Consider the following 25,289-nt stretch of genomic DNA (forward strand, 5'->3'; position numbering starts at 1 on the left):
CACATTCACACCTACGCTCAATTTAGAGTCACCAGTTAACCTAACCTGCATGTCTTTGGACTGTGGGGGAAACCGGAGCACCCGGAGGAAACCCACGCGGACACGGGGAGAACATGCAAACTCCGCACAGAAAGGCCCTCGCCGGCCACGGGGCTCGAACCCGGACCTTCTTGCTGTGAAGCGACAGCGCTAACCACTACACCACCGTGCCGCCCAAAACAAAACATAATGCAGCTTAATTGCACTATTGGAGACTAACAGGACCAGACTACACACTAACAACATCATTTTTATACGTTAAAAATGCGTTAACCTCACATTAAAAGCGAATTAAATCGAAACAACTTAATATTCACAGTTTAAGGATTTGACCGCTGATCCAACAAGAGCTTTCATCATATTTGTAAAAAAAATGATCAGACTAATTCTTCCTAAGTTTGTAGGTTTAAAGTTGCTTATTTTAGCTAGCTAGCTGCACAGAGTTCAAGATTATGACTCGGTGTGTCAGGCTTCAAAGAGAATCATAAAACTGGTGAATATCTGGTGAACACACTGTCTGTAACTGAAAATCTCGAGGTCTTCAGGATGTGCTGTAACCCCGTAACGCGAACTCGGCTTCATCAGACCATTCCACTGTTGATTATTTTCTGATAATGGCACCGTGCACTGTGTTTTATTCCCTTCCTGACTGACAAAGTATGTGTTGTGTGTTGTGTTATTTTCCATTCTTGACCAAGACTCCATCACTCTTCAGTATAACACTATTGGTTTTTCTTTCACAACATAAAGGTACATTTCTGTTCCATCATGATGAAGAGAAAATGACTCTTTATAGATAGAATGATAGAAAAGAAGTTGAGGGAGACGTAGAGTCTGGGTCAGCCTGCAAAGCGTTCAAGCCAAGTCTTTAAAACAATAAATGTGGCTGTGTGCCGGTGCCACGGGTTACACCTCAGCAGCCAATCACGCCCTCGGGCTTTCATTTCAAACGTGAACCGAGCCCTGCTGCTGATTGGCTAGGAAATGACACCTGACCCGTCACTTCCTGGGGAAATATTCATTGACCGAGGCGCCAAATAAAGACTCTGATAAATCATTTCAACATCTCTGGAAAACAATATAAGACACACAGATGACAACGTGAAGTCAGGGTTTAGTGGAGATCGGGGTTTTGGTGTCCCGGGTTTTAATAAATCAGCAGGCGTGTGTGTGTGTGTGTGTGTGTGTGTGAGAGAGAGAGTGTGAGTATGTGAGCTCTCCATCATTTAAAGTGGAAGTGTTGTTGAACAATGAGCAAAAACATTTCCTCCAATGATGACTTTGGAATTTTTTTTTATTTTCAACAAACCTAAAATGACATCACTGCCATGTACGATGATCCAATGTGAGGAATAAAACAACAACAACAAAAACTCCAGGATGTGCTCTTCTAGCAAAATAATGGCTGGGTGGTGTAAATTTTCCAATGATCACAATTTCTATTTTATAATATTTATTAAAGATTAAAGGACAAATCCTTCCTTGTCTTGTCAGATCCCTCATTCTGTCGCCTGGAGGGGATTTACGGAAAAAGAGATGGGGTCATCACCGTAGACGAGCTCACAGAAGGATGTGGAACGAACTTCGTGATGAAGAATGGGACGGAAGTGCACATCCTCAATCTGTTCTTTAGTTCAGTGGTAAGCCCAATATTTATGTTCCAGGTCAGAACTGGAGGTTCGGTGGGATTTTTAACCCAGTTCATAATTTGCTACTTGTATGAGAGAGATTTACTCTATCTCGGGTTGGGTTTAGGGTTCAGATTTGGGAAGACTTTGTATTTTAAACTAACTTGATAATGTAATAAAACTGGATTCATTAATAAATTCAAAATATAAATTGCTCCTTCCATCACAGTCTCATCGCTGGTCTAGTGGTTCAGGTGTTGGGTTCAGAATCAGAAGGTTTGGAGTTTGAATCCTGGTTAAGTATGAAAAAAGATATTTTAAAACTAGATAGACACTGTGACTAAAGTCACAGTAATTTGCGCTAGCTGACCTTTGTCAACTGAAGGTCAAGGTGAGGGTCATTTTGCTGAGCAAGATAAAAAAAAGACTGATTGAAATAATAATGAAAATTGACAGAGTTATAAGTGATTGACAAAAAGCCCATTTTTCGTGGATCATTCCAGTTCAGTGATCCAGATCAGCACCAAAAGTCATAGCAATGTAATTTAGCCCAAAGGGATTCTTCATGTGAAATTTGGTGATGATTGGTTGAAAACTGAGGGAGAAATAGCATCCTAAGTAATGTTAGGATATTATTATTATTATTATTATTATTATTATTAATAAGAAGAAGAAAGAGATTGAAAAAAAAAGAAGAAGAAAGTAGAAAGATCCTGAGTGAGGGTAACAATTTGGGCTACCGCTGCTAGCACAAATTAAAAATGTTAATTTGGTAGATAGGAATAGACAGACAGACAAGAGGAAATACTCGGTAGGTGTAGACAGAGAAGACGTGGATGGAAGAAAGAGAGATGGAAGAAGTGATGGAAAATCCTTTTTAAGAATCTTAGATCATGCAAAATTTTACCTAGGTTGGAAATTATGAACTAGGTTAAAAAATTTTTTAACCCAGGTCAAAAAAAAAAATCACCTAGGTTGAAAATTTACAGGTTGACCTGTAACAATGACATTTCTTCACTCATCACTGTTAATCCTGCGACATGCCATACTCTTTATAGTCATGTGTACTGTTGTGGAACGGACATGAAACAAGATAATTCCTGTTGTCACTAATGTTGTAGGCGGCACGGTGGTGTAGTGGTTAGCGCTGTCGCCTCACAGCAAGAAGGTCCTGGGTTCGAGCCCCGGGGCCGGTGAGGGCCTTTCTGTGTGGAGTTTGCATGTTCTCCCCGTGTCCGCGTGGGTTTCCTCCGAGTGCTCCGGTTTCCCCCACAGTCCAAAGACATGCAGGTTAGGTTAACTGGTGACTCTAAATTGAGCGTAGGTGTGAATGTGAGTGTGAATGGTTGTCTGTGTCTATGTGTCAGCCCTGTGATGACCTGGCGACTTGTCCAGGGTGTACCCCGCCTTTCGCCCGTAGTCAGCTGGGATAGGATCCAGCTCGCCTGCGACCCTGTAGAAGGATAAAGCGGCTAGAGATAATGAGATGAGATGAGACTAATGTTGTAGCAGCTATAAACACACGTACCCTCACAAACTCACTCTCTCTTTTTTTTTTGTCTCTCTTGAAATTAATAGTAATAAAAACGCAGCTTGTAACTCCGACATGCACTGTGACAAAACGCTGATGCTGGAGACTCCTTCCATCACAGTGAAATTAACAGCTCTTTAGAGAACGCCTACATTTTTGAAATCTGCTCTTCAGGTCTCTGTGAATGACGATTGGACGAGCGCATTGATATAAACTGAACTCAACACCTTCTGACCAATCAGATCACTTTGCTTTAATTAAAAAAGTGGATTAAAAAATGAACTCTGACTTTGACAGGACAACAATGCAAGTTCATTTCGAGTATTCCAGTTGAAATGTATTTAAAGCTCCGTCCTTTGGTGTACATTTTCCCCGGACGTTTTTGCGATTATTGATGGCTTTTAATTCAAATATTCGGATGGTGATGTTTTATGCATGAGTGAGAGTCATACCTACGATGAACACGTGGTGTTTTTCAGCATCATGTCTGCATCTGCTCACTTTTTACCCTCCATCAGGTGACTTTGGTGCAAAAGCACTGGCAAAACAAGGCGATGCAATGCACGTTCCAGAATATTTATCACCTAATTTATTCTCGATCAAATAGGAAATGTGAAATATTACTAATCCCCTTCTGGAGAAGCAGTCTGTTGATATGTAGCACTATATCAACCCCCGCAGTGTAAATCAGACTCTACAGCAGCAGGGAACCTCATTTCAAGCTCCCGAAACCTTTAATCACGACTCTGAGCGAAATCCCAAACCTAATACCCTCCGTCCGAATTTCCAAACCAACTCCATCCAAACGTTTGCTGAGACTGTGCCGCTCCTGGGGGGCTGACTTTGTTTTCTCAAAGCATACTGGAGTCAGATTGATGCCAGATGACCAGCAGCTCTGCAGCTCCCGCGGGGGCTGGAGGGAAAGCGGTCAGGACATCTCATCTGAGCGGCCACGAAATATCTCCAACACATGCCAGGCGGGTGAAAAACAGCTCCCGGTGGTGATTCGGGTTACAGCGGGCGGGTTAGAAGGAGTCAGTTCGGGATCTCTACTGGGAGCGAGGGAGTACGTGTTTCCCACCACCAAGAGTGTGTGTCAAGGATCAGCATCAGTGGTGTCTTTGTACTCTTTGCCATGTTTACTAATGGCAAAGATGGGACAAGGACACCATGTCCAACTCTGTAAAAAGTTCACGACTGAGAACTTTTTGGGTTTTATCTGATTCATTTAAAAACGAATGCTAACTTTTACATTTGTCCAAGCTGAGGACTTTTCTGCTCAAGCTAAGGCTTCTTTTAAACAACGCCAAGGGTTTTTATGTCCAGTTTGCCCAAGTAGATACTTCTTTTGTCCAAGCTGAGTCCTCTTCCACCCAAAAACTTTTATTTTGTCCAAGCCAAGGCTTTTCTCAATGCTCAAGGCTTTTTTTTTCTTTGCCCAAGCTGAGGCTCTGTCTGCTCCAACTGCCCAACACTGAGCCCTCTTCCATCCAAATAAAGCTTCTTCTGCCGAAGCCGAGACTTCTTTTTTCCACCCTGGGACTTCTACTCAAGCCGAGTCTTCATCCGCTTCTGCCCAATGTCTCTTCCATGCAAACTGAGGTCTCTGCTCAAGCTAAGGCTTTTTTCTTCCTCTCTTGGACTTCTGTCCAAACTCTGTCTTCTCCTAGCCTGGGCCCGCCCATCCTAAGTGTGACGCAACACGAGGGCCTGTTGCGAGCTTAGTCTGGCCAGGCAAGCTATCTACAGCTCTTCCAAGCTCCCGAAAAATCGGGAACCGATCAACTTTGAGCATCTCCAACGGCCCTGGGTAGAGGCGTGTTCAAGGCACTGACGTAGTAGAACTGCGACCGGAAGCCATAGATTGTTTACAGAATCTACGCCGGAAGCGCTTCATTCACGAATGCTGTATTGAAAGCATTCAACGGGAAGTTCTCATTGAAAACGGAGCAAAGAGCAGCCCTGGAGGTATTTATTGAAAGGAAGGATGTTTTTGCCTTGCTCCCGACCGGCTTCGGTAAGAGTTTAATAATAGGATGTCTATGGTTTAATCTACCAGTTAGCCCCGTCGCATCACATACGTCAGAGGAAAGAGTGATGTGATTGGTTTAAGCTTCGTCACAGCCTTTTCTGGCTTCGACCAGTAGCAAACTGAGGCATTTCAGGGAGGCGGGTCAACCACGGGCTCTGGGAAACGGTTGGGCTTAATATCTTGGCCAGACCAATAGCTCGGAGAGCTTTGAAGTCGCGTTAGCCAGACTAGTCTTCTCCTGCCCAAGCCAAGGCCTTTTTCTTTTCTTTTGTCCAAACTGATATTTCTTCTTCTTCTTCTTCCCAAGATAAAGCCTTTTCTGCTCAAGTCAAAGCCAGTTCCAACCCAGCCATGGCTTCTTCTGGCAAATCTTTCACACAAGATGACTTCTTCTGTCCAAACTATTCTTTTTCTCCAGATATGCAGGATGACGTTTGATGTTTTGCGGGACATCAGCCCAAGATGAAACATTATGAATGAGATGATTGGCGAAAACATAGAAATTATGAAAATGTGTAGCCATGTTTGTAAAAGTATAGAAGTTTAAGGTGGGTGCAATATCTGTATCTTAATGAGAAACAAGAAGCAGTGGGGATCAAAATCACATTTGAGCAATGACCTCCTCTCCTCTCCTACAGTTGAGGGAGAGAAAGAGAGAGAGAGAGAGAGAGTGAGTCTCCAGTAGGAAAGAAAACTCAATGCCCTTATGGTTTCAGTTTGGAACTTGCATAAGAGCTATGTATTGGATTAAAAAAAACCATACAGATGCATGGGAACACAAAAGTGTTTAAGCATGTGTATCCTGTTCCCAAGTGACTCTGGCAGTGGTTTTGGATGCCAGGGTCATGATGTTTAAATCAGATCCCAGAAACGGAATTTAAAAAAATAAATCAATCATTTCTCACAAAGGAGAACTGATAGCGTAACCTTTGCATTCTTGTGCACTAACCCCAACATAACTTTCACCAGCAATGTAGAACAAAATGAAAATTGGGTTAATTATTTTCAATTTTTTTTATCCCAAAATATTTCGGAGGTCAGTAATAAGTTAGTGGGCTACACATGGAAAAAAAAGAATAGAAAGAAAGCCTGGTAAATGTTCTTTTGCGCAAGTTTGGAAAGATCCAATGGACTGAACTCGATTTTTAATACGACTGCAGTGATTTATAATTATTATTATACATTTTTTTGTGAAAACTGTAAGTGTGGCCCCTGTACCCTAGTCCTCGTGGCCTTTATATCTGTCAGTCACACTGAAGGTGTAGGCGATGTGATTGAGTCATGTTCTCTAAAACCACCACTGAATCGATTCATTTTGGTTGAATCACTGATCACACATTAAGATGAACCTTATATCGTCTTAGAATTTAACTGAATTGAATGAACTATCCCTTGGTTGTTCTTCAGAACAGTAATTTAGCTGACATATGCGAGCCATCAGACGCAATCTGTCAGATGAGACACATGTCTTGGGAAGAGTGTGGGAGAAGTCGAGGGAAGAAGATGAGGAGAGAGATATCAGCCCGAGTCATTGTGATCTCTGCCAAGTTTATTAATGATAAACGTGGGAATCGGTCAGAAGGAGCCAAAATAACCAAACATGATCTTTCTTCAGAATACTTCTCATTTCCATATGTGATTATGAGCATGTTCCATGGCCTCGTCTCATACATGAAGGCTCATTTGAATATAAATAATGCCACCAGTGGACTTTTCCATATCTCACTTTCATTCAAATGTACATTAGTCATATTTATGACCCATCTTATGGTTTATCCACAATGACAACTATATTTGGCGCGCATGGCAAGAACATTCTTTTGGGAAGAGAGAGAGAGAGAGAGACTTAGCAAAAGGGCGGTGCTTACAGACTTTCATTGATGTCACCGTTTGGCTCCGAGCCGAGACTGGAGCGGTGGAGCCGACTCGGCTTAGGGGCGAACCAAAGAATAACGGGAAACAGTTATGCATCAGCAAAACCTTGGAAAAAACTGCACTCAAGAAAAAAAGGAAAACAATCCTATCTTGAAAGCACAGGAACAAAAATAGCAAGGGCGACTGCTCGGGCACTAGAAGGGACATTGTTTAGTTTTGAGTGAAGTGAAATGAAGTACATAAAGAGGGTACAGGTAGACCGGACTGTTTTTCTCTAAACAACATGGAGGTCCCTCTCGCTTTCTCTCTCTCTTTTATTTCTGTTCGGTGGTTTCCGTCCACTTCAGATTCTTCCTGTTGTACAAGGAACATAAATATAGACACAGGAACCAGACAGCTTGATTAATTATTAAATAGTGGTCGAGATCAATGTGGAGCGCAAGCATTGTTTTAATATACACTCGTGTTTAGTCTGAGAACAAATTGTCTTGTGTTATGTAGAAAGTTTTCAAAACCAAAAATCTTGCTTTTCAGCCCATCCTTATTGAATCTCTGCATCTCTACAGGTGTCAGTGAGATTTATTATTGCCCCTTAATTGTTTCCCTTTTGTTACATGGTGGGAAATTTTGTACCTGGTGACACTACTAGTCAGAAGTTGGCATTACAACCAACAAACATGACCGTTGTTGAAATAATTTTCATTCAGCACATTTCATGGCCACTCATTTGAATACAGGTGACAAATAAATACAGGAATTGTAAATATTTGTGTGTATAAATCCTGTGACTAATGGACTCCTAGTGGAATTGCAGTCCACTTGGGATCCTTGGAATTATCCCCATTTCCCCCTCCTTTACATCAACCCTATTCCAAGGTTCACAAGAAGGACTAGACTTGCTGATGGTGGCGGCAGTTTCTATTTATTGTTCTCAAGGGTATCCTTGGGCATCCTGTCTCCTTGGGATATCTTGGAATCATCCATGCCTTCCCCCGTTTTGCACCAAAGTTGCGCAGTTAACCCCTCAGGGCTCGGTGAAGCCTAGCTAGGGGATTTTTACCTCTGCAGAGGAGGTTATGTTTTCATTGTGGTTTCTGTTTGTCAGACATTAAACAGGATTGCGCAAAACCTATCAACCCGATTTCTATGAAGCTTGGTGGAAGGGTGTAGCACGGGCCAAGGAAGAACCTGTTACATTTTGGAGCAGATCTGAGTCACGGGGCAGATCCACAAATGTAGTTTCACTTTCACAAACGTTGCAGAATATGACATTTGGCCTTGGTGGAGGTCTGCATTCTCCGTGTGCCCTTTTATTAATGATGCTACCGTGATGGAAATCACAACCTAGCTGGCTACAGAACCTTTGAGAATACGAGTGCCCTCAGTGGCTGATCTGTAGTATGACAGGATGATACTGATCCTGTTACAGAAGGGGTGTTCACACGGCAACTTTTACTCCGGTGTAGCACCGGGGCTGCCCCGGTAGAGCGTTCACACGGTACAAAGTTATACCGGTATAGCCCCTGAAAGCTGCTTAAACTGGTGCAAATCTAACCCTGCTCGGGAGGTGGTTTAAGAAATTTACTCCGGAGTAAATGCTAGTTTGCGGGGCAGCACCGATATAAAATGGGATGTCTGAACGCTACAGGGGTAGACTCGCTACGCGTGAGGAGAGTTGATTACATACGGGCATTGCATAATTTGCATCCTGGTATTTTGCGCTTCCAAAATGGCGAATATCAACATCAACAGAACTGCGTGTCTTCCGGTGTTGCCAGATTGGGCGGTTTTAAGTGCATTTTGGCGGATTTGAACATATTTTGGGCTGGAAAACGTCAGCTGTATCTGGCAACACTGGTGTCTTCATCCACGTTGTTTTCCCGGCGCTTGGTGATGCCATGACAACCGGGAAAAGGAAGTACATTTTCACGCATGCGCATATTTCATTTCCGCATTATTAGTATCGTATAGCACGGTCGCAAAAACTGCCGTGTGAACGCAAGTGGGGCTGCACCGGTGCTAACACGCTTCTCTCTAGTAAGCAGGTTTGTGACATGTGAACGCTCCACAAAATTTACACCGGTGTAAGATATATCGCAACAAAATACATCGGTGCAGCATCGATGCAAATATGTGCCGTGTGAACACCCCTAGAGTCACGCTCATCAAGCACTTCCGTCAGCGGACTTGAATTTGGGTTAAGGTCCTTTTACAAAGACTGAGGACAGTGACCCCAGTATACCTCCAGTTGCAGAGCCACTCTTATTAACCTCTGCCAGTCCTAAGACTTTGCTCAGGGGCACAATTTACTTGGGTGGCCTGGTGACAGACATTTGCAATCTGCTGATAAATTGTAAATTAAGCTCTTCCTTTGGTGGCCTAGAGAGGCTTGTCTTCTGGCATATCCCAGGCATCCTAGATACCAAGGGGAAAAAAAAAAGCAAAACTCCAGGCATAACACGAAGGCACAAACCTAGAGGTGTTTGGAATGCACCATATCTCCCATTGTCAAAGGTGTTTGGTTGGTGCCTGAGGCCTCAGAACGAAGCCCAGCTTGGATACAGCTATTTCTGTCCAAACTTGCACCATCGAGCTCTTTTACCTCGGCTTTCTGCGATGATTGAATCATTATGTGATTTGTTCTGTGATTGCACAAGGCTGCAATTTGATCATCAATACAGTCATATAATGTCCAGCCTTAAAAGCGCCTTATCACTGCTCATTTAAAGTGTTTTAAAACTTCATTTAAACCTTGTAAATCAGGCATCTGCTGTAATACTAGTGCAACTCGGATAAAGCCTGAAGTAATTGACCCTTGTCTTGGTTAACCTCGAATTGCACTTCTCTTAATAAGTATGCTGTTTTATGCTCTTTGTGTGAATTATCCCTTCTCTCTTCATCTTTTAGGGAGTAGAAAAGCATTCTGATCAAACAGAAATTGCCTCTTAGAAGGTTTTTTTTTTTCTGTTTCTTTATTTTGAGCTTTGTACCCCTCGATATGTTTGACAACTCGGCTCCTGCGAGACTAATTAAACTTAATGCAGCTTTCCAGCTCAGAGATAATGCCTCGTGCTCGCAGACACACCGTCTGAAATAAAAATGCGGGCTTTCAAAAATGGAAGACCTCTGGGATCATTTGACCAGGCATCAAACGCCAGTGCATGCCATGTACTGACGAATACAAACACTTGGGTTTGCGGGCTGCAGTTGTTTCATCACTGTTTTATATTTACTGACTGTATTTCGAGCACATTTATCTCCACTGTGCGGTGTTTATTTTGCATAACATATGGTGTTCATAATGGAGATTTACTGTATGTACAACCCTGCTGGCAAAACAATATCACACATATGATATTTCAGATTATTATACATATAGGAGACTTTTTCTATGGAATAAAAATGTGTTCTGTTCCCTTCTAGTGGGTTTTACTCATTTGGTTTGATAGCATGCAATATTGTTAGCATATCACTTATCCTATGTGTATTATGTCACTCTACCCAATGGAGAATGAGGGTGAAATATTGTTACGATGCTGCATGGTTGTTAAGACAACACGATGTCACACATCAGAGACGTAAAACTTCCACGCTGGCGAGCGACAATGAAAATTTGTAAACGAAGATGGCCGGCAGGTTTGCTTCGTTAAAAATGGAAGATTTTTAGAGAATTTTGGCTGCCAGGTCGCTCCATTTGTGTGTAGCTGTTGATTTTAAAAGTAAGTAAGTAAATTACACAAGGAAAATAATAATAATATTTGGCTTGACTTCGCTAGTGTTGGCCTTCACTATGCTGGCTGGAAGGTAACTGGATTGCTGCACTAACAGCACAGAGTCGTGGGTAAGCTAGCGTTGGCCTTTGCTAATGCTACTGCTGAATGTTACACCAGCTGGAAGGTAACTGGACTGCCGCACTAACAGCACCGAGTCGTGGGTAAGCTAGCATTGGCCTTCGCTAATGCAACCACTCAATGCTACATCACCTGGAAGGTAATTGGACTGCCACACTAACCGCACTGAGTCATGGGTAAGCTAGCATTGGCCTTCACTAACGCTACTGCTGAATGCTACACCGGCTGGAAGGTAACTGCACTGCCATGCTAACAGCACCAAGTCATGGTAAGCTAGTGTTGGCCTTCGCTAACACAACCACTCAATGCTACACTGGCTGGAAAGTAACTGGACTGCCACGTTAACAGCACCGAGTCGTGGGTAAGCTAGCATTGACCTTCGAGAATGCTTATATGAAGAGCGTGTATGTATTATAATAATAATATTGGCTGGCTTTTTTTCGTGGTCTATCAGATATGTTCCGTTCAGCTACTCATCTTCGACTCGTTCAGTATCATGCTAGCTGAATGGAATATGTCTGATATACCACTCAACGCCAGCCAATATTATTTAAATATTGCAGAATTGTTTGATATTAGCATGTTGGCTAAATTAGATTAGTTCTAGCGTAGTCAGATACTGTATGTCTGTATTATAAGGTATGATCTGATGTGATGGGGAGTGCCGTTATAGGAAAATAATCAGTGATAGGGTGTTGTGATGATATTGCAGAACGAGTGCATTAGCAGAGCTGCTGTTGTAAATGAATCAACCAATCAGAATGGAGAAGTCAACAGTGCCGTGGTGTAAATAAGGAACATGCCGCTGCCTTTGATATATAAAAGTGAACACGGGTATGTGAGTTCCTCTGGACACCGTCTTGCACAGCTGGTGTAATAAAAACCTTCGAGATGCGTCGGATTTCCTCTCCAAACTCCAGCGAAGCAAGAAAGCCAAGAGCACAGGCGCGAGGATTACAAACTCAAAAGTCCTCTTCCAACAGCGATTCTCAGGATTAATTAGACTTGCAAACCAACACAATTCCCTCATTAGTGTTCAAAGCCGAGGAAAACCAAGCAGCAGGTCATACGAAGGAAGATGTGTAGTGTAGCTCCTGGACAAATTTCTGAATAATATTAACACTTTATTTTGTAGTTCTCCACATATTTATGATGCCCCATAAGGTTTTTGGTGATCTGTATTACCTGCAACACCTGAGGCGTATTTATTCACATACACCTCACTTCATTCACTTTTATTACGTCGACTGATATTTCATCCATTATTAATTTCATTTCAAACCCAGTGACAGTAATTTGTTCTGTACCCGAAGGTCCAGAAATATTTAGTGGGGTTTGGTACAAATCGTGCCCCAGCTGAACCTCAAAAAATTATTACAGCAGCTTTCCAGATGGGAGTGTTTACACTGCGGTGAGCAGAGATGAGGAGTGGATTTGGCAGGATGAAGTTTCAGGCTCCGCTTTGTCTCCAAAGCTAGAGAAGGAACGGACGAGCTGAAGACTCGCAGGGATTCGGTTCACATTTACACACTGGCACGAGCGAATGAGTGAATGTCTTTATAATGTACGAGTGGTGATTAAGTCAGTAGCACTCCCTGTGATATCGCATGACTCACAAACTGATTTTGTTCCATCAGTTATGTATACGCTATTATTCTATCCACATTCACTGGAGGCGGCACGGTGGTGTAGTGGTTAGCGCTGTCGCCTCACAGCAAGAAGGTCCTGGGTTCGAGCCCCGTGGGCGGCGAGGGCCTTTCTGTGTGGAGTTTGCATGTTCTCCCCGTGTCCGCGTGGGTTTCCTCCGGGTGCTCCGGTTTCCCCCACAGTCCAAAGACATGCAGGTTAGGTTAACTGGTGGCTCTAAATTGAGCGTAGGTGTGAATGTGAGTGTGAATGGTTGTCTGTGTCTATGTGTCAGCCCTGTGATGACCTGGCGACTTGTCCAGGGTGTACCCCGCCTTTCGCCCGTAGTCAGCTGGGATAGGCTCCAGCTTGCCTGCGACCCTGTAGAAGGATAAAGCGGCTAGAGATAATGAGATGAGACATTCACTGGATATGAGCAATCGCGCGCTCTGATTGGCTAATCTACTACTAGGATATCAGCTCATTTACTGTGAGTAGAGAAAAACAAAATGGCGGAGCGTGTTACTGAACCAACTGAGGATGAAATAAAAACTCGAAAACATAAACCCCCCAAAAATGTTATCAAGTATTTAAAAGAAACAGAAATAGCTAAAAGAATATACAGTAGTGGTGCCCCCCCCCCCCCCCCCCCCCCCCCCCAAATATTGCCTGTTCCACACTCCAGCCCAGTTGGTGGGGGTAATGCACCTTTTAAGTTAGTTTGCCAACCGCAAAAAAAAACTTAAAGAAGAAGAAGAAAACCCCCAAAAATACAAAAAAAAGCAACAAAATATGGAATAAAAGTATTTAATGGTAAGAGCATATCTTTTTTTTTTTTCCAAGAATTATTATTATCGCATTTTTTCACAAATTGCTCCTGTCATTTCACCGGTTTGTTTACATTCTAAGCAGAAATGATTTTGTCGGACATTTTATGTAAAGTTTTTATTTATCGAATTTGCAAAAAATAAAAATGCTCTCTTTCTCAAAATCCAGTGAATGTGGATAGAATAAAAGAGTTATTCCACTCAATCTCATCGTACATGCCTTACACACAACTCGGTGCTACGCGCCTCGTTGACTATCCGCTCATGTACGACTCGATTTCGTGGAATAACTGTTCAATACAACCTGAGCAACAAATCACGTATCATGCAAGATAATTAAATTAAAATGAGATTTATGATGTATAATAACTTGAAATAATAAAATAAAGGCTAAGTGACATTCAGGAACAGCAGGATGTTCACATACAGTAGATTTAGATAATATGAGTAATTTCCTCAAAACAGATTGATTGCAGTTTGAGTGCATTTAGATAACTTGTGCAATAGAGAATATAGACAACAATAAACAGATTAAAACTGTGATCATTTTATAATGTATAATATTTAACAGTTATTTCACAAAATCGAGTTGTACATGAGCTGAGAGCCGACGAGGTGCGTAGCACCAAGATTGAGTGGAATAACTGTTTTTTATTTTTTTTCGCGGTCCGGTTTCCGTCAAATCCTGCGCTCTGATTGGCTGGCAAGTGGGTCCATATCCTACGATACAGACCCCGGTTACGGACCTCTGGCGACTCGTTCGTTCACAACAACAACAAACATTGTAGCAATTTTTGTCAACATTTATTTTCGCATTTCTCAGGAGAATAGCATTAATTTTACAGCATGGATAGCGATAACGACAGTGTTCACAGCGAAAGCGAGTTTTACTACCCTGAGGAAGAAGAAATAAAAGAAAACATTTCAGGAGAAAGCTAAAAACCTCTAACTGTTGCTAACGCTGAGCAAAAACATGGCTGAATCCTGAATGACTCCTATTTGTATAAATAGGGGACTACATAGGCGGCAAAATGTAGTTTTTTTCCTGCCATGGAAGTGCACTTGTATACCGAGGAGGAAGCCATTTGCATTACAGCCGTGAATGAGGATTCAAAATGGCGGCTCGGCTCGGCTCAGTTTTCCCTTTCGGGCGCTCTCGTTTTCTGTTAGAATTCATCTCATCTCGTTATCTCTAGCTGCTTTATCCTGTTCTACAGGGTCGCAGGCGAGCTGGAGCCTATCCCAACTGACTACGGGCGAAAGGCGGGGTACACCCTGGACAAGTCGCCAGGTCATCACAGGGCTGACACATAGACACAGACAACCATTCACACTCACATTCACACCTACGCTCAATTTAGAGTCACCAGTTAACCTAACCTGCATGTCTTTGGACTGTGGGGGAAACCGGAGCACCCGGAGGAAACCCACGCGGACACGGGGAGAACATGCAAACTCCACACAGAAAGGCCCTCGCCGGCCACGGGGCTCGAACCCGGACCTTCTTGCTGTGAGGCAACAGCGCTAACCACTACACCACCGTGCCGCCCCTGTTAGAATTTGGTAAAGAAAAAAAAAAAAATTTCCAGCTTAAGGTCGGTCCGTATGGTGAAATACCGTGACCTCGGCCTTGAATATTGACCTCGGCCCAGAGGGGCTCGCTCAGTACTTTCAAGACCTCGGTCACGGTATTTCACAATACGGACCTCCCAGCTAGTAAATAACATATATATATATATATTCTATCCACATTCACTGGATTCTGAGAAATGGAGCATTTTTATTTTTATTTTTTGCAAATTTGATAAATAAAAACTTTGTGCAAAACGTCTGACAAAATCATTTCCGCTAAGAATGTAAACAAACCGGCAAAATGAGCAATTTGTGAAAAATGCGATAATAATAATTATTGAAAAATAAAAACAAGATACATTCTTACCATCAAATACTTTTATTCCATATTTTATTGCTTTTTTAAATTGGATTTTGTTTTCAAGTAGAGTTTTTATTTCATCCTCAGTTGGTTCAGTAACACGTGCCGCCATTTTGTTTTTCTCTACTCACGGTATATGAGCTGATATCCTAGTAGTAGAGTAGCCAATCAGAGTGCACGAGTACTCATATCCAGTGAATGTGGATAGAGTAATACCTGTTGTTTATTTAACATTTATGGAAGGAGTCTCCAGTGTCAGCGCTTTGCAACAGCTGTAACTTTAAGTTTTCAGACATCTTCAGGACAGAGGAGTTTACTCTTCTTTGTGGTTTCTCAGTAACGTGCCTTGGTAAGATGCGTATTTTTAGAGAGATTTGTGAGGGAATGACTGTTTATAGCTGCTGTGGTGTAAGTACTGTTAAATATAAATGGATCAAATCTTGTATGATGTAATTTTTTTAGTCAATAAAAACCTGTATTTTGATATTTACAGTATGTCTTTAGATCGTCTCGCTCTGTATGAGAAGTTCACTGTGGATTCAGAAGCACACGGTGAATTAAAATACAGATTACAGTCGTATTGTGTTATTCATAGCTGGACGTTAGTGCAGATCAGTGCCTGTGATGCGTCTATAAGTCTCCTCATCTCGCCTGGGAAACGACAACAAAGTCGCAAAGAGGATGCCAGATGTTTATGGTGCTTGTTTTTCTTTGCTTCCTGATCATGGGAGAAGGGCTCGCGGGAATTTGAGCGTCCCGGCCTCACACTGTGTCTCATCCCGCCAAGGTTTACTGCTCAGGCCAGAATGTAAACATAACGCAAGCGGCTCATGTTGATGATATCACAGCGGTGCATGCACTCCATCTCTGTACCTGCTTTGGAAGCTTACAGCAATTCACCTGAGCTTTTTTTATATGCACATACAGTGCATTTTCTTTCGACTTCAGATTCCCAGAGCACGCCAGGGGATTAAAATCGATAGGATTAAAATCTTATATCACGATACTTAAAGAGGTTTCTGCGATATGGAAGTTTGCTGATAAACTTTTGGCAAAATAGTGGTACGGCAAATAAAAAGTAAACCTTTAAAAATAAGTGTTCTATGCATACACACTAAGATCCCTGTTCTTGGCTGCAGGAGTGGAACCCAATGTGTTCTTTTGTTTGCTGTTGCATGCTGACATGCTTTTCTGCTCACCACGGTTGTAAAGAGTGATTATATGAGTTACTGTATCCTTCCTGGCAAAAAAAGCTCGAACCACCTCGAATCTGTCCATTTCCCTCTGACCCTCTCTTATCAACAAGGCGTTTGTTTCCAACCACAGAACTGTCGCTCACTCACTCCGTGTTTGTTTTTTGTTTTCCGCACCATTCTGTGTAAACTCTAGAGACTGTTGTGTGTGAAAACCCCAGGAGGAGATCAGCAGTTTCTGAAATACTCAAACCTCATCCTCATCTGGCTCAAACCAACACCCGTACCACAGTGAAAGAAAGAAAGAAAGAAAGAAAGAAAGAAAGAAAGAAAGAAAGACACACTTCACTGTGAGATCACTGTTTTTCCCATTCTGATGTTTGAACATCGTGAACATTAAGCTCATGATTTGTATCTGTGTGATTTGATGCATCGAGGGATCGGCTGATTACAGAACTGCATCAAATAAAACAGCAGGTAGATGTCGGGGTGTTCCTAATAAAGTGGCCAGTGAGTGTCGGTAATAAACAAACAAATACATTTATCGTTTTTAACACTGAGTCAATTGCATTTATAATTTTAGACCAACACTGAATCAGCTGCATTTCCAGTTTCACACACAGTACATAAATAAGTAAACTAATTTATTTTTGTATTTAACATTCAATCAGCTGCTTCTAGAATTTGTATTTGTTATTGCAAGTAAATAAATAAACAAACAAATCCACTTAAATAGTTGTAAAAAGACACAAGTGATATTTCAGAAAAGTGCATTGTAACATCATTTATCACAATATCAGTACTACATCCAGACACATCTGTCCACTACATCTGGATTTGTACCACATCTTTGCATTATTTGAGGATCTTGTACCATGGAATAAAACTGTCGATTTTTATTCCTGTATTCTGCGTGTTATGTTTATGAAACTCCCCGGCTTTAGAGACGACACACTGACCTTTTACGTCCTTGCTTTATTCCAGACACTCTACCCGATCGTGAGCGTGACTGCAGCTGCTCCAGCCATCCTGATCGTCACCAGCCCAGACACTCACTTCAGAACAGTCTACATCCATTCCAAGTCTGACATAAAGTTCTACGTAAGTGTCTGACCAAGAAGGAGGACAGTGGGACGCTGAGAATCAGCTTTACATCCTTGTTTCTTTCAAGATCCTGTGTGGTTTTGGGAAAACAGATATTTAACAGTTATTATTATAGTTTTGGTAATTGATGTAAGGAATAACACACTCCAGACTCACACTGATGTTCGACACAAATAACGCATTCTTGGGGTGGTGTGGCACGAGGAAGACACGCTCATGAAGTGCATGATTTTTGTGTAACAGTACAGTGTGGAGTGTGAGTGCGTTATTCCGCTTATAACACAGTGATTTGCCAACAATTGGCAACAATCAATAAGATCAGTATCTGTTAGGGTGCATCAGTTGCCCTCACTTTCATAAAATCCGCTGCATTTTTGTTTGGGTGTTCCTTTTCACCAATAAAGACATCCTGTAAAATTTTTTGACCATATTCAAAAGTCTAATGGTGGCACCATGAGGTTCATTTTTTGCCAAAAAACACTTATTTTATGTTTTCGCGTAAGGTTTGAATCATAATGTTGGACTCCATTTATTGATTTCTTGTGGCCCTCAAACTGGAAAACTTCATAGGTGAAGACTCGTGGCTGTTCTTTGCAGCTTTTGATATATTTGATGATCATCTGCTCTCAACACCAGTGTCACAATGGGATGGCTTGGCATCTTACCAGAGGATAAAGGCAACACTTACAAACTTCATTGTGACAAATGATGTGGCAGAGCGTGGGGTTAAACTAGCCCATGAGAAAGTTGGTTTTGCCAAAATAGAAGAAAGATTCCAGAACATTGTGCAAGTTGTAGCAAAAGACAGAGTAATGGTTCCAAATCTGAGACGGCCACATAGGAAATAGACATTGAGAATTTGCTTCTTAACGTTTCACTTGTATCTTCAGTTGTCTTGAAAACAGGTAATCCAGCATCATTATAACTTTAATAGGGGCTAGCATATGCATAGGCGGCAAGCTTAAAACCAGGGTTATAACATTGATAGATAATGCTAGTGACACCCTAAAACAGGGGTTTTCAAAGTGTGGGAGAGTCCGCCCCCCCTCAGAGAGCAAATAAACAGCAGCGCCCCCCCTACAATTTTTGTTGTTACTATACTTAATGTTCCATTCGTATTTTTAAAAAATGGTTGTTGTACACATTATTTTTTTCTTTTTCACATTTTAAACATCTGTGCTTTTTAAAACATCTTGTTTTACACATTTTAAACATCCCATAGCATCGTTAGCTAGCACCTCTTGGCAGACACGCACTGTGGCAGTGGAGCATCTTCAGATCCAGTCCATGAAAATCCAAACTTTAAATAATCGTGGTCATACTTCCTTCTTTTTCCAGTCCCCCAGGATTCCGCGGGCCTTTTTTGTGATTGTTGTGGGCTAAAATGTCTGTTGCGGGGGGTTTTCCAAAAAAATTGCGATGAAAGTTGGGGTGTTTTTTAGGTTTTTGTTGCAATTACATTGCGGGAGGAAGTGAAGGTTGCGAGAAATTGTTGCGATTTTCTCTTTCTGTGATTAAAATTGAGTGATATGTTAAATATTAAGTTATTACTGAAACTATTGATTAAAAAAACAGAGAAATGGTCCTATAAACAACTTTACCAATATAAAAGATTACCAGGACTACAAAAATGCAGAAAAATAGGCTTTACTTATCCAAATGCACCTGTTGGTTCAAAAGTTAAAGTGCAGAGAACCTCACAGCACAACATGAAGTTACCTTATAATATAAATGCCTCAGCTTTCATGTAAGGAAAAAAAACTATTAATACTAGTGCTGTGTGCAGGCAGTCTCTCCTGAAGACTAAATTAAACAATTATAAACTAATAAAATAAATGGCTCAGGCTTCATAGAAGAAAAAAACAATTTGAACAGAATCTCACAGTATGATGCTGAAGCTGCCTAAACAATGGAAAATAAAATACCATTTTGGCAAAAATGTTGGCATCCATTAACTTCTTCACATCACATCACATTATCTCTAGCCGCTTTATCCTTCTACAGGGTCGCAGGCAAGCTGGAGCCTATCCCAGCTGACTACGGGCGAAAGGCGGGGTACACCCTGGACAAGTCGCCAGGTCATCACAGGGCTGACACATAGACACAGACAACCATTCACACTCACATTCACACCTACGGTCAATTTAGAGTCACCAGTTAACCTAACCTGCATGTCTTTGGACTGTGGGGGAAACCGGAGCACCCGGAGGAAACCCACGCGGACACGGGGAGAACATGCAAACTCCGCACAGAAAGGCCCTCGCCGGCCCCGGGGCTCGAACCCAGGACCTTCTTGCTGTGAGGCGACAGCGCTAACCACTACACCACTGTGCCGCCCTCCATTAACTTCTTGTATTAAGTAAAAAAAAAATAAAGTGCACACAGTCCTTCACTGTAAACATAACACACTTTCAGTGTTGCCAGATACTGCTGACGTTTTCCAGTCCAAAATATGTTCAAAACCTGCCAAAATGCACTTGAAATCGTCCAATCTGGCAACACGACGCGCATGCTGCTTCTCTTGAACACACGGAAGTAAGGCGGAAGGTAGTTTGTCGACGTCACCTCAAGACGACGCCAACGATTGGTCAAATTTGCGGGAAAGTTGCGGTGATTGGATATAATTGCAACACCGCCCTGAATTCGCGGGGATTGGTTGAATTTGCAAATTGCAACATCCTGGAGGCTCTGTTTTTTTGCTTGGCCCAGACTCTGTCTCCTCACTCACTGTAGCTTTAGGTACTAAAAACCGATCCATTTTGTCTCTCACGTTGCGCCCCCCCTGAAGAACTCTGGCGCCCCCCAGGGGGGGCGCGCCCCACACTTTGAAAAGCCCTGCCCTAAAATAAACCTCCAAATATTTTTAGACATTCTAGACACACTGTCTACAGTATCTAATGGCCCTTTTCCACTACCCTTTTTCAGCTCACTTCAGCTCGCTTCAGCTCACTTCAGCCCGACACGGCTCGCGTTTCGACTACCAAAAACCAGCACGACTCAGCTCGCTTCAGCCCTGCTTAGCCCCTAAAACTCGCACTGTTTTGGAGTGGGGCTGAAGCGAGCCAAGCCGTGCCGAGTGAGGTTGGGGGCGTGAGCAGACACTCCCCTGTGCACTGATTGGTGAGGAGGAGTGTCCTCACATGCCCACACACGCCCCGCGAGCGCGCTGGGATCTGTAAACACCGCAAACCCGGAAGAAGGAGAATTACGAATTAGGAGAATTTCTGAAGCCTTATGCGCCTCGCCTCATCTATACGCTCTTGCCAGTATCTGTCCGCGTTGTCGGTGACAACAAGCCACAGCACCAAGACCAGCAACACTAACGACTCCATGTCCTCCATGTTTATTGTTTACTATTCGGGTCGTGAGACTACCGCTTAAAAGATCACTGAATCAGTGACATACAGAGCATCGTGGACGAGTTCGCGGAGCGCAAGGCTCGTCGTATGCCCTTCAAATAATGCGCGCAGTAGGCTATTGATGTTTTATTATGAGCCATGTACAGTATGTCACCTAATGTTTTTTTGTTTCTGAGTTACATGTTCGTTTGAAGGACTTAATGTACAAAATAACATAGTTGCACCCCGTAGTGTTGAAATTGGTAAACACAGTGCATTCAGTGAGGTTTGCACCGCCCTCCTTTTATTTCTGACTCTTCCTGTCACCACTCTGAGCGCTCATTCGTATGCCCTTCAAATAATGTGCGCAGTATAGGCTATTGATGTTTTATTATGAGCCATGTACAGTATCCTAATGTTTTTTGTTTCTGAGTTACATGTTCGTTTGAAGGACTTGATGTACTAAATAACATAGTTGCACCCGGTAGTGTTGAAATTGGTAAACACCGCAGTTGCGGACATTTTGTAGCCTAAAATGATGTTATGATAAGCTTTAATAAAGGGCCCGGTCATTTGCCCCGCCCCCGGCCCGGCTCTGACTTGTTCCGCCACTGTCACTGATGTCACTGTTTGCGCTGCTTAACGACATCACGTGACGTCCACCCACTTTCGCTAACTCCACCCAATGTGTCCACCCACTTCCAGCCAGCACGGTTCAGCGCGGTTGTAGTCGAAATGCAACTCCAACAGCCCCGCTCAGCTCGACTCAGCACGGCACGGCTCAGCCGCGTTTGTAGTGGAAAAGCGGCATAAGATATTTGGTATACTCTATAAGGTGCCATAATGTTTCATGAAAAGTGATCGAAATTTTGTCATAAAAGTCATAAAATAGCAGCTTTTTCCATAACTTTGAGCTCCTGGTGCCACCATTAAACTTTTTGAATTTTGTCGAAATATTTCACCCAGTGTGTTTTCTTACCAAAAGGAACATAAAAACAAAAATGCATCATGATCGGAGGAACTTTTCATTTTTAGGGGGCAACTGATGCACCCTAGTACCTGTATGTGAATTAGATTGGACGATAAGTTCGACAATCTCTGTTACAACTCTCAACAAAAAAAAAAAATCATGAGCTGCCCATCACTTTTACCTTGACGCAAGAGAGCTAACATTATCCAAGATAGCTAGCAACAACTTTCAGCTAACTATGTTAGCAAAAACCACCGCTAGTTCATTAAATCCCATTCAATCTATATGAAGCGGTGGTTCGCTAACAGCAGTTTACACTTAGCTGAAAAAAAATGTATATAATCGATGTCTTAATTCCAACCTGAGCATAAAAATAGATGTCTGTTAGTTTGCTAAGCATTTGATGAGGTAAATTCACTACTTTGGGTTTACACTTAACAACTTACTGCCATAAAAAGATATAAGTTGTCTCTTCTTTTTTTTTTTGCTCTGCTGCCGTTGAGACGCCGCCATCTTTGTTGAAAATTTCAGAAGCTCCCACTCAAGTGGTCATGTGATCCGCTGCTAGCACTCTAAATGATCTGAAAAAGTTCTCAGTGGGAAAGTGTCAAAGCGCAACTGCCTGGCAACATTGCCCAAAAAGATGCCCCGTGGATCTTAGTGTTTCATTTATTATCATTACTTAGCAGTTTATAGTTTGACTTAATGATACGGAACGTCCAAGAGACGAGTTAGAGACCTGTTCTCACTGATGTTATAGCGTCGATACACAGCTGTTCCCTCACCAGCATTTTTTTTTATCGAGAATACTAAGGAAACAGAAAGTGTCCCTGAGTCTGAGAGCACTCGGAGCAGAGCAGAATCTCAGGTTAAACGGTCGCTTTGTGGCAGGAAGGTAGGTTTGCCTGGGGTGCATATAGCTTCTACTCAGATTTGCATAATTGCAATTAATAATGAAGATATGGAGTAATTAATCAATCCCTAACGAGCAGTTTCCACACAAATACAGTGGGGCAAAAAAGTATTTAGTCAGTCACCAATTGTGCAAGTTCTCCCACTTAAAAAGATGAGAGAGGCCTGTAATTTTCATCATAGGTACACTTCAACTATGAGAGACAGAATGAGAAAAAAATCCAGAAAATTACATTGTCTGATTTTTAAAGAATTTATTTGCAAATTATGGTGGAAAATAAGTATTTGGTCAATAACAAAAGTTCATCTCAATACTTTGTTATACCCTTTGTTGGCAATGACAGAAGTCAAACGTTTTCTGTAAGTCTTCACAAGGTTTTCACACACTGTTGCTGGTATTTTGGCCCATTCCTCCATGCAGATCTCCTCTAGAGCAGTGATGTTTTGGGGCCGTCGCTGGGCAACACGGACTTTCAACTCCCTCCAAAGATTTTCTATGGGGTTGAGATGTGGAGACTGGCTAGGCCACTCCAGGACCTTGAAATGCTTCTTACGAAGCCACTCCTTCGTTGCCCGGGCGGTGTGTTTGGAATCATTGTCATGCTGAAAGACCCAGCCACGTTTCATCTTCAATGCCCTTGCTGATGGAAGGAGGTTTTCACTCAAAATCTCACGATACATGGCCCCATTCATTCTTTCCTTTACACGGATCAGTCGTCCTGGTCCCTTTGCAGAAAAACAGCCCCAAAGCATGATGTTTCCACCCCCATGCTTCACAGTAGGTATGGTGTTCTTTGGATGCAACTCAGCATTCTTTCTCCTCCAAACACGACAAGTTGAGTTTTTACCAAAAAGTTCTATTTTGGTTTCATCTGACCATATGACATTCTCCCAATCCTCTTCTGGATCATCCAAATGCTCTCTAGTAAACTTCAGACGGGCCTGGACATGTACTGACTTAAGCAGGGGGACACGTCTGGCACTGCAGGATTTGAGTCCCTGGCGGCGTAGTGTGTTACTGATGGTAGCCTTTGTTACTTTGGTCCCAGCTCTCTGCAGGTCATTCACTAGGTCCCCCCGTGTGGTTCTGGGATTTTTGCTCACCGTTCTTGTGATCATTTTGACCCCACGGGGTGAGATCTTGCGTGGAGCCCCAGATCGAGGGAGATTATCAGTGGTCTTGTATGTCTTCCATTTTCTAATAATTGCTCCCACAGTTGATTTCTTCACACCAAGCTGCTTACCTATTGCAGATTCAGTCTTCCCAGCCTGGTGCAGGTCTACAATTTTGTTTCTGGTGTCCTTTGACAGCTCTTTGGTCTTGGCCATAGTGGAGTTTGGAGTATGACTGTTTGAGGTTGTGGACAGGTGTCTTTTATACTGATAACGAGTTCAAACAGGTGCCATTAATACAGGTAACGAGTGGAGGACAGAGGAGCCTCTTAAAGAAGTTGTTACAGGTCTGTGAGAGCCAGAAATCTTGCTTGTTTGTAGGTGACCAAATACTTATTTTACCGAGGAATTTATCAATTAATTAATTAAAAATCCTACAATGTGATTTCCTGGATTTTTTCCCCCCATTCTGTCTCTCATAGTTGAAGTGTACCTATGATGAAAATTACAGGCCTCTCTCATCTTTTTAAGTGGGAGAACTTGCACAATTGGTGACTGACTAAATACTTTTTTGCCCCACTGTTTCTTCTTCTCCCTCAATTCTTCACCGATTTTGATTCTTTCTATCATGAAGGTAGGGGTACCTAGGGTGCATAGAACTTCTACCCAGATTTGCTTCATTACAATTATTAATGAAGTTATGGACTAATTAAGCCTTAAGTTCAACTAAAAGGTCAATTCCTCGCCGTTTTGGATTCTTTCTGGTAAATAGGTCGATATTCCTAGGGTGGATATCGCGTCTATATATAGCTTGTATATAGTGTATATAGCGTTCAACATTTATTGCGCAAGGTGGCCCACTTTAGATCGTTTCTTCTGGACTAGACGGAGCCGGAGTGAGCTACGCTGTCATGCACGGTCTCGGTAAATATTCTCCAGATGGATTTTAAGAGCACTGGCAAGACACATGATGCTCCCTGGAGCCAAAGCGAGTGATGTTCCTCATCACGATGTTCCACTTTATCACAGTCCTTTAGATACGGCACTCTGTGATAACCGTGCCTTCGTTTCATTGTCTCCGTTTGGATTGTTTCATTTCCGAGGTCTCTCTCAAGTTCACACTGAGTCATGTGGCAGGAAGGAAGTCTAGTCAGCCAAAATTGTGGATGAGGACAGTCCGGCTCGCGCCACTTTCCCGCTATCACAGCCAACAAAGATGGATTCTCTCTCTGGCCTCCGGTTCTTTCCATCCAAACTCTCACTTTCTCTGTCTCTCTGTCCACTCCCTTCATTCTTTCATTGTGATCCGGCTAATTT

At 42.5% G+C, this 25,289-nt stretch overlaps 1 protein-coding gene across 2 annotated transcripts in view; it reads left to right on the forward strand.

The window, feature by feature from the left end:
• Positions 1 to 25,289, forward strand: part of eng (endoglin) — an 81,077-nt gene that overhangs the window by 22,347 nt on the left and 33,441 nt on the right. For both annotated transcript variants that reach the window (XR_009651916.1, XM_060913432.1), the window contains exons 3-4: positions 1,534 to 1,679; positions 17,520 to 17,636. Coding sequence is in view for 1 of the 2 variants with exons in the window: in XM_060913432.1 (XP_060769415.1) it covers positions 1,534 to 1,679; positions 17,520 to 17,636 (263 nt within the window). In the remaining variant the exon portion in view is untranslated. The remainder of the gene's footprint in view (positions 1 to 1,533; positions 1,680 to 17,519; positions 17,637 to 25,289) is intronic.

Source organism: Neoarius graeffei, chromosome 28, assembly GCF_027579695.1.
Source record: "Neoarius graeffei isolate fNeoGra1 chromosome 28, fNeoGra1.pri, whole genome shotgun sequence".
Lineage (NCBI taxonomy): Eukaryota > Metazoa > Chordata > Actinopteri > Siluriformes > Ariidae > Neoarius > Neoarius graeffei.